Source organism: Seriola dumerili, unplaced genomic scaffold, assembly GCF_002260705.1.
Source record: "Seriola dumerili isolate Sdu_G_001 unplaced genomic scaffold, Sdu_1.0 BDQW01000149.1, whole genome shotgun sequence".
In the NCBI taxonomy this organism is placed as follows: Eukaryota; Metazoa; Chordata; class Actinopteri; order Carangiformes; family Carangidae; genus Seriola; species Seriola dumerili.
In genome coordinates this window covers 4,254,348-4,264,835 of record NW_019174404.1, presented here as the reverse complement: position 1 = coordinate 4,264,835, position 10,488 = coordinate 4,254,348, and the positions used below count along the sequence as shown (strand labels likewise).

At 39.1% G+C, this 10,488-nt stretch overlaps 1 protein-coding gene across 1 annotated transcript in view; it reads left to right on the top strand.

Annotated features, from left to right (window-relative positions):
• The first annotated feature begins 1,645 nt into the window (after positions 1–1,645).
• LOC111225549 (SAM and SH3 domain-containing protein 1-like) overlaps positions 1,646–10,488 on the top strand; it is a 44,609-nt gene continuing 35,766 nt past the window's right edge. Inside the window, exons 1-2 of the mRNA XM_022750492.1 lie at positions 1,646–1,745; positions 2,398–3,035. Coding sequence (XP_022606213.1) covers positions 2,553–3,035 — 483 coding nt within the window. The 5' untranslated portion in view covers positions 1,646–1,745; positions 2,398–2,552. The remainder of the gene's footprint in view (positions 1,746–2,397; positions 3,036–10,488) is intronic.

Below are 10,488 nucleotides of genomic sequence, written 5' to 3'. Positions count from 1 at the left end.
TTTTGTTAGTATGATTTTTAATGTGTTTATTCTTTCGTGTCCCATTTTCTTTTTTTTTTCGAAAGGACCAAAACATGACAGAACCTATGCTTATCTATGTCATTTGCCATGCTGATTGCTTCACTCTCAGATTTGTTTTCAATGTCAGGTTGATGATACTATGATATATTTATATATTTGAAAACAAATATATATACTTTTAATTTCAAGAATTATTAAAAATGAATACCTTTAACGTCATTTTGGGATAGAATTAATCACATTAATGTCCAAACAATGGTTGTGCATAATTATCCATCATCCAGACATGACAATAAACATTTCTGGTTATATATTGAACATGCTCATTTCAGATTCGAGCTTTGCTAATGCAGGAGGGTCATCTCCTGTCGGTGGGCCGCTGAGTCTTTCTACAAAGTGTGGCCTCGACTTTAAAGTGCTTCAGTTTGCAACATATATGTCCTAAATGGTCTCTTATTGCACATTGAAGGATGCATGATATTAAGTGTTTACAAACTTGAAACAACCATGTATTATCCCCTCTTAGAGATTGTCTGTTCTGGCATTTGTATTTACCACCATGTTGAACAAAACTGAAGTTCTCACCAACACATCAGAAGTGTGTCCCATTTTTGTTTGATCATGCCAATTGTATAAGTGTGAGAGATTATATTTATTTTGTTGGTACATCTGTTTATGTTACTGTTCTGCTTCATGAAAACTCTTGCTTCCCCTGCGCTGTAAAAATGCATTGAAACCGAAGCTAGGCTCACAGCACCGTGCAGGAGAGCTCAAGGGTTTCTCAGTCGCCATACTTCCATCCATCTGTCTTCTGGGATGAATATCTGTGGAGTTGCAGTATTTTCTCATAGTAGGCAATTTTTGTACAGTTTTATTAAAATAAATTTCACATGGATGTCTGACTTAATCTGCTGCCACAAACAATTTAGACTGTAGATACAGTATATATAGATATTATTGTGCAATGGAAAATAAATGTAAAACCAATCATAACATGTTTTGTCTTGTGTTTTCTGTTTCATGTTCTTCCGTTTACCTGCGGACTTCTTTTTGGGCATGCCCCTCCAAAGGTCAGAGGTCAGTGTCAGCAATAGATTAAATTGTCTTGATCAAGGACCCTGGAGTATTGTCCAACACTGCCTTGATAATCCTGAGGGGACAGCCTGGTGCCTCCTTGATTTATAGTAGTTTCTGCAAAATTAGAAAGATGAAGAGACCATTTATCTCAACGTGGCAGAAATTATTTTTTGTTGTCTTCTAAGAACGTTTATGGTATTTTCTTTTTACTTGTTTTCATTACAGATATACCTATACAATGGCATGCCATGAGCCATTAAAAAATAATATATATCAATGTCAGTCCAATGTTAGTTTAGTGCCAGTATTACATCTTTTCTCTTTGTTTGAGGTTAATAAATTAGTCAACAAGGTAGAATAACTCAAAATTTAAATCAAGATATCTGAGAAAGTATTTAACGTCTTTTTTTTATTATACCACCTAGAATACATCTTTTTTTATTTTATTTTTTTATTTCTCAATTTCTCAGTCCTACATTACCCAGAAGTCCCTGCAGGTGGCGCCAGTGTTCGCAGGGCTCCCGTCGTCCGGGGGGGGGGTGAAGACTACAGCAATGACTGAAGCCGGAGCAGCATCCTCACTCAGACTGAACCGGCGGACGAAGCGGTGGGACAGCAAAGTTGCAAACGGCGAGACCAGGAATAAAGTAAGCCACTTCTCTGAGCAGATAGAGAGCAGAGAATTCATTTTATTTTTTATCCTCTACGAGCGTTTTTGTAGTAGTTATATATTGTATATCGCTCTGGCTTTAGCGTTAACCTTTTAATTGTTGCTCCGGATGAATGTTTGATGGACCTGAGCGTCTTGCTCCGTAACCGTTGTGATGAATGAAACAAAGAGGATGGATGCAGCGTGAGAGGACGCCAACTGTTAACGTTACGGTGTGTTTTATCTCCTCTCCATGTTTGGTAGAGGATAACTTAAGAGAAACGTGGTCAATTCGCCTTTTCTCACTAGCTAACGTTAACTTTACGATTCCGTCGACGTAGATAAAGCAGCTAAAGTAACTGTTACGCTTCACCCAACCGTTAATATGTGGCTAACGGTTCAAGTCAAATTCGTTTGTTGGGCTCTTTTGGCTTAGAATCAACCATAGTATTTTTTTTTACCATTAAGTTAAACGGCTCCATGACATGTCAAAGGTCAGGGTCAACAAGAGACCCTGACGCATGTCTTCACTGTTTTTGCTCAAGAGAACTTCAGCAGTGCAGCGGTTGGGTTTTGCTTCTGACAGTTAAAGGTGTTTCATTCAACATTTCCTGTCATCTCTAAATATGCGTTTGCTCTGTTTTTCTAAGGCTCTTCCCACAACTAATAGATGTGCCCACTTTGGAGACTTGAACCTGGGGCCCTGTGTAAGGTGGGAGTTACATGGATCACAGTGCTGCAGCAGCAGTGTGCATGGAGGTGATGGCGTGCACCTAAGGTAAGCCCTCCTTTATCCTGTCTGAAGATGAGCCAAGGGCCAAATCTCGTCCTGGAGTGGCTATCGAAGCTCCATCTGGCCCAGTATGTGGAGTCTTTCATTGACAACGGGTACGATGATTTGGAAGTGTGTAAACAGATCGGAGAACCAGACCTGGATGCCATAGGTGTTCGCATTCAGTACCACAGACACAGGCTGATCACAGCAGTGCAGAATCTAAAAGAGGAGGACAAAAGAAAAGCAGCAGGCTACTATTTCACCTTAGAGCCTCTGGATGCTTCTACTCTCCACCACACTTCACACTCAAACAGAGAGGACGACTTCAGGACACTGAGATCACACCCACAGACCACAGGAATACACCAGGCCTCCTGTCCTGGAAACCATAACCTGAGATTCACAGATTGCAATGACTTTGTGACCTATCCCAAACTGAAGCTGAAGGTACTGATAAGGGATAAACTTGCTAAAGATGGGATTAACCTGGGAGAAGCACCTTACACCCATACGGTAGACAATTTTTACTTCCTATTTTACAATATGTTGATACTAAATGCTCGCTCTTCAGGCACTGTCTCATGGAATTTAATACGCTTACTTTGTTATGTATGTGATGAAGAGTGTGTCAAATTTCTTTGATTGTGCTGACGTCCAGTGATTCTTCTTTATTGCTCCAGGGATGCTTTAGTTTCTTTGGCAAAGGTCTACTGAGATTCAGTGTAGTGTTGTCTCTATGTTTCCTCAAAACATTTTTATACTTGGGCCCATGTTCATTAAATTAAGTTTAATTTGAGTGAGTGGGTACTGGGTGGAACAATACTAAGATTTACAGCATCTTCTGATCTTCACTGTACATTTATAATTATAATTATATCTTTAATCCAAATAGATTTTAATTTTAGAAATTAACTTTATGACATCCACTGCATTTCAGCAGCTGTTTTGAAGTGTCATTGACTTTTTGCTCTGCTGTAGAATTTAAGCATATAAAATGAAAAATATATTGCTAATTTTTCCTCTGTAGCAAGTCGAGAAAGAAGCTGTTGCTCTTTGACATCAGAACCAGAAGAGTTCGAGCTCGTCTGCATTGGTGTGTGAACGGGTGAATGAGGCACATGATGTATTGTAAATCACTTTGGATAAAAGCGCTCTATAAATGCAGAAAATATGAAGAAAAAATCCACCAGAAGAGAAAAATTGTTAATGCAGAAATTAGGTTCAATATCTCCCTTTAATAAGTCTAGGTTTACAAATATTTTGGTTGCTAGCTCAGCTGGTAGTGTAAAACATAAGCCCTATACTTTACAGTTAACACATACTTAGTGAGCAGGAGTTAAAAAAAATCCCCTGACCTCTGTATGGAGATGTCAGTAGGACAATAGATCAGTCAGTGACAGATGTTTACTCTGGATGATACATTTACAGATAGCGTGGCATTTTATTTCTGGGGATCTTCTCTGTTCTAACAGCTGTCCAGTCCGTGTTGACTGCAGAGATTGTTAGTTAATGTAATTGCAGAGGATTGTTACTCTGCTCAGGCATTGACCACATCTACTCAGTCCATAATACACTCAGCGAGTGGTCTGCGGCCAGTCAGATGAAAAGCTGAGTGGCACATTGGGCTTATTTTCAACAATCTGTCACTATCATTGGAGGGTGTGATATATGAATTCTGGATTTGATTATATCACAGAAAACTGATGTCTACCATCAGACAATACATGGTACACTGGTGATATGAATCTGTTTCAGCTGTATTGTAACAGACTGTCAGACTGAATCTCTGCTAAGCAGCAGTGTTGGACGCCACCCCAGAATATCTTTTCACTTTCAGACCTAAGGCACAGTTTAGGTTCTCAGCAGTGGCACTTAGCCAAGAGAGAATTTGTTCTTTTAATGCACCTTCATACTTGTCTTGGTTTTGTCTTTGCCCAGCAGATACAAGTTTAAAACACTGCTCATCAGTAATTAATAATTGTGGTCTGAGGGAATGGCGAGCCAGGTGCAGCTTTGCAATTTGATTGAAGTGATCTTTGTGTCACAACAAATCACAGTGAGAATATTGAGCCTGCTTTTACGAGTGTGCCTTTACACTGGTTTTCCTATCGTGCAGTCTTATATAGCCATGTGGAAAATTGTGCAGTGGTTGCTGTACTCTAAGTTATTCTAATAATGATGATATATTTGGAAAAGTTTATTTTATCCCTCTGCCATGCCATAAGCTTTAAAATAGTTGAACTGCACTTATAGTACTGTATGGTTCTGGCCAGTTTCAGCTACAAGCATATGCTGGTCATGAAAGATTCAGAGGCTACAAACTACTAAGTGCAAAAGCACTTTGTGTGTCACATCCAACCCTTTTGTAGGTTACAGCCAATACAGACACAGTTGAGTTCAACTCGAAAAAAATTCCTAACTTCTTTAGATTTAAAAGCGCCGCTAGCTCCGGAGTCAGCACAGCCATGCTCAGGTTTTAAGTTCATTCACAGGGCAAAACCTAGGAACTTTACTGAAATAGATTTTACAGAACTGAATACGATAGTGGCTCCACTTGTGTCTTGAACACAACTTTTATGTTTAACTTCTGTTCCCCATCCTTACACTGTGTGGTTAACATTTGGAGTTTTATGTCATCCTCCTACATTTCAGTAGGAACTATGGCTACCTTTTTGGCTCATTAAATTTGGCCCATTTGATCCTTTGTAGTACTTAGATTACAAAAACATACAGTATATGATCATTTAATTAATTTATGTTGTGGATTTTGAGTAGCAGCTTTATTTGGAGCAGCTTATCAGTGAAGAGTTGAGTTAAAACAATGAGGTCAAACTATTTGGCTCTGTGCGATAACAGCATTTTGGAACAGATTGGGCTTTCAGGTTCATCAGATTCTGTCCATTAACAGTTGCAGAACGCAGGTATGTAGGCCAGTATGGCCCATTTTCTAACTAGGAATAGCATACAGCAGCTTCAGGCTAAGTCTGGCTCTGCCAACAATACTTTTGTGCTTAAATTCTTGCAGAACTTGGCCAAATATCAGTCTAATATTAACATGATATCAATATTTCATTTGCGAATAGATTGATTATTTGGGATTTTTGTTATTGTAATATAATTCACAATACAATTTATTGCTGTCCTTTTCGTGGACAAAATGCTGTAAAGGGATTTTATCATGGCCCTGTCACCAAACTGCAAATGGAGATTGATTTGAAAGCCTGTGTTGTGTCACATTCCCATTTACATTTGTGTAAGTCACTTTGGCCTTGATAGAGTTTGATCTAGGTGGGATCAGACAACAGTATGGCTTATCCTCAGGCCCTGTTCTGATTTGCAGTTCAGGAAATGCAGTGGTAGTCCAACAATGCCTCGGCCTCTCAGTCTGGGTTTGATATTGCAATCAATTCCCACTGAGCAATATGCTTTTCTGACTATTCTGTATGCATGACCAGTTCACACAGGCCTACAGAACCTATTAGTGACTTTGAGAGAGAGAAAAAAAAAGTAATGCGATTAAAGCTGGTTGAGCTGTAAATGACCTAAACACTGGCAGTGTTTCACTGAAAGTGAATTAGGGAGTTTCCCAAAATAGGTTTTTCATAAAGGCAACATGGAAAAGCAAAGAAAAATTCAAAAGACAGTGTCATGAACCATGAGCTTGTTTCTCTCCACGGTAGAAAACAGATGCTGCTTCAGTGTTGCCGTGACAGTGTTGTCATGACATTTTACAGTCTAGTGTTTTGCTCTAGTTTTGTGTTCACACAAACCTAGATTGGCCTCGTCATGCTGTAGGAGCAACCCAAGTTTTGAATTTGAAGGTAAATTGAAATCATCATAATCACTGTTGTATGTTGATATGAACTCTAGTTGTTAACTTCAGCAAGAGCCCATGGAGATGATTAACAAGCTTTCTAGGTGTGCATCAAATTATTAGCTTTGTCATTTGACAGCGAAGAATACATACATTGTTCATCATGGATTGGATTGTAGGATTGGAGGATTCCCTTTATTGCTGTCTTAACAATGGGCTTCAACTCCCCTGAAGGCCTCACTGCAGTGTCTGGCCTGAAAAACATCCTCAGAATGGGGCACAAATCTTAGTTGTTCAGAAGATTTTCCTGTGTTGCTCAGCCAGAGGATCGGAGGACAAGCAAAACCAGCAGGCCCCTTTTGACAGAAGAAAAGCCAGTCTGAATAGAGCCTGGCAAAATACAAGCTCTGCAGCAGCTGACAGCTGTCTCTGCTTTTGTCACTGTAAAATGGAGACTGAATAGAACTGTTTTCGTTGAACAAAGTTGGTTTTAAAACACCAGCGGCAATTTTACTGTTAGGACCAGTGCAACATAATGTGGGGCAGAAAGGACCAATAAATAAAGGAGAGAGGTTGTTTTATAGTTTAATGGATGATAACATTGATGATGTTTCGTCTGTTTACCTCTGTTTTTACGTGGGGTTTGCTTGTTTTGCTTGTCCCTGGATTGGGGAGTTTGTGCATCATCTTCTGTATGTATGTGTTAGCCTCTTAGCCCCACCCATGACCCAGAACAGGATAAGTGGGTACAGATGACAGATGGATAGAATAAGTTGTTACTTGCTGTATTGTCTAACTTGCCTGTCTGGTAAGATTCTTGTAAAGCTGGACAACATAAATAAAAACTGAACTTGCAATAATTTACCCATTTATGTCTGACCATAAGTTGACAATAAATGGAAAAATTGTTCATAAATATTAATTCAAACTACCATCAGTACATACTGAAAACTACAAACCTGTAATATAGAAAAAATAAAAAATAAAATTAAAATGAAATTCTAACTACTTTGCACTATTACTAGGGTTGCACTGACCGATCCAATCCTCTGGATCTGAGTCAGGCTGTATCAAGTGGATCCAGCCAGAAGAATGTACTGGATGTTTTCACCAGGTGAAAGCTTTTCGCCAAGAATACCAATATGACGAGACCCAAGTTTTCAGATTGTAAGATGAGGGATTTCCACTAAATTCATGCTTATAATTCTGCATAGTTGTATGATCTAGTAGGAACACTGTGCCTTTCATGATTGTATACAAACAGCAAAAGCGTGACATACTGCGCTGTATGTTAGGCTGACTGGATAAATAAACATTCATATTTGGTCATGTTGCAGTGTGATCCTCTATTAGCATGTCCTCTGTCTATTATCAATGTCTTGCTTATCATGTAGTGTACTGTGGGGTGGGCCTACTTATGGACTTTATTCATGTTATGTCAGTATAGATTAGGTCAAACCAGTGGGCCATTACAGGAGTATTGCTGGATTATCGCACTGATGGTGCTGTGGTGGGAGGGGCGTGGATGCTGAACAGTATTGCACGGAGCACTCAAAGGCTTAACATGCCATGAACGTGCTTGTCGCTTATAGTTTGGGATTCAGTAAATTCCTGTCCGGCTTGTTACTCGTGCAGTAGCCTGTTCCTCTCCTCCAGAAGATGTGGCATGTATGAACAACAGGACTGTACAAGGATAGCTGTCATTGTACCAGCACATATTGAGCCACTCCACATTACATCACTGCCAAGTGATATCACAGATGCATATGTTGTTCACATAGGGAACACTGTGCTATGTATAATGTAAACCCTCTGTGTTAAGCAGGGCATAATCACTGACCTACATTTATGAATTTAAGATTAGAATTGTCCAGGGTCAGTGGACTAGAGGTTAAGGACATATGTTTGTATCTTGTATCTCATTGTTCTGTGTATATTCTATATATATGTGTATATACTACAATATATATCTTGAACAAGGGAGTTTTTTTTTTTTTTCTTCTAAGTTATTTGTGTTGATTTGTGTAAACACTTCCCTTAAGCGCCGTAGCTATTGAAACACTCCTCAGTCTCCAGCCTTTACCTCCCTGTTGCCTGAGCTATTGTGTAACAATGCTAAGTAGGTCTTTGAAACTACGTGGCACTCTCTGAATTTAAATCACTGTGCGGTAGACAAAGCCTCTTTTGCTTTGTGGTAGACACACGCAAGAGGGAGTTGAATTGAGAGAGGAAGTTTCATTCAAGTCTGAATCGGAGCAAGCACTGAGCCCAGCACTGAATGCTGTTGGACGGCTGTTCTTAATGACACCATCCGCCCAGTCTGGGAATGGAATATCGGCCTTCTGTTAACAGAATTGTAATGGCGTGTCAAGCAATAGAAAGTGTCCGATTTATTTCCTCACCACCACATTCCCCTTGTCTGCCAAGAATATGTAAAGTAGAAACAAATGCTGAATGTCAATGCTGCAAGTCTTAAGTTATCTTCGAGATAATAAATAAAAATATATGAATCAGTTGACTTGTTAAATGTAGAGCTTTGACTTGGACTATGTATAGATTTATGTGCGTAAAGATGTTTTCTGAATGTCTCCTTTGCCCTAAGTGTTGCGTCACCACCAGGCACTTGGAGGTCTTTGAGCCTCACTACATTGACCTTCATCACGATCCATTACAAGGGTCGGACCATGCTCTCTGCTGGGCTATTTTTACCGCACGTGCACGATGGGCCATTTCAGCAGGGTTAGCAAGTATTTTCAGTCAGTCAAGCAAAGGAACTTAGTTGCTAAAGGTAAAAGGCTTCTCCTTCAAAGAGAGGCACCATTACTCTAATGCAGTTGTGTTTCTTTTGTGATTTATTTATGCGGCGAGTTTTGTATTTTGCATGATTGGATATAATGTATTGGTACACTGTAAAGGTTTTATGTAATGTGTGTATTTATATACAGTATATAGTGATTCACACTACACTATTTTAAGTGTAACAAAAGTTTAATTTGAAATAGAAATATAAAATTAATTTTTGATAATATATTTATCATGTTATTTGGGATATAACAGAGGACTATTGCATTAAGAGACAAAATTTAGGTATTCCTTTATAGTTTATACTTGACTGACTATAAAGACTCTGTTTGCATGTCCCTCGAGTTACTAAATGTTTGGTCAGGATTCATTAAACCAACCAAAGCCTAACTTAACTCTCAAGGAACCCTCAGGCAGTCAGTAATCTATAATGACTTGAAACACATTTTTATGTGCCAGTGAAAGGGACTGTGATTTTTCTCATTCATCATTAGAGATTTTTTAATCTATTAGTCCAGTATTGCTTTTGAAATATAGGTCATGTCTGGATTGCAGCTTATAGTTTGTTTACATGCTCAGACTCGCAGGACATTAGTGCTAATTCCACATATTAATAATGTGACTCGCTGTATTTCAGTGCATTAAGCAAAGGCACGATAGAAAAGATGTGGCATTGGTCAATTCTGCATAATTTCTTTCATAGGAGCACAGTGAATGGAATTCTTGGCGGGATCATTTCCCTTAAGCTGTTACAGGTCGCTGAACCTGGTATTCATATTAATTATGTTGATCTTAGTGCAGTGCTGCTTTTTGATGCAGTGTGTAGCTTTTGAGCTTCTGGATTTTGAATGAACTCTACCACTGCTGACTACTGTCAAGAGAGCAGCCGTTTGGTTTTACATAGCACTGAATTTGGAGAATTATTAAGAGCTTTCCATTCCAACAAATTTAGAGAAAAAGAAACATTTTTACTAACATGCCATGATGCAATAACATCCCCAAGTTGTGATGAAATTTGGTCAGAGGCGTGAATGGTAAGAGTTTGTGTGTAGTTCATGGAGGAAAAAAATACAAATGCAGTATGTCAAGGTCAGAACAGACACTCACTCATTTCAAAACTGATCAGAACTGTCTGGGACTCTGCATGCTATGTTTGGATGGACAAATTAAAGAGAGGAGACTGATCCAAGTCCTATATATATGAGGACTGTCTACTAAATCTAGTGAATTTCCTTCCCCGCCCCCACCCCTGCCCTCTGACCCCTACAAACACAGAAGATTCAACATTGCCTGCAGCTCATTCAAAATGCAAAAGAATGAAAATAAAGATGAAGGCTACACACAATAGTA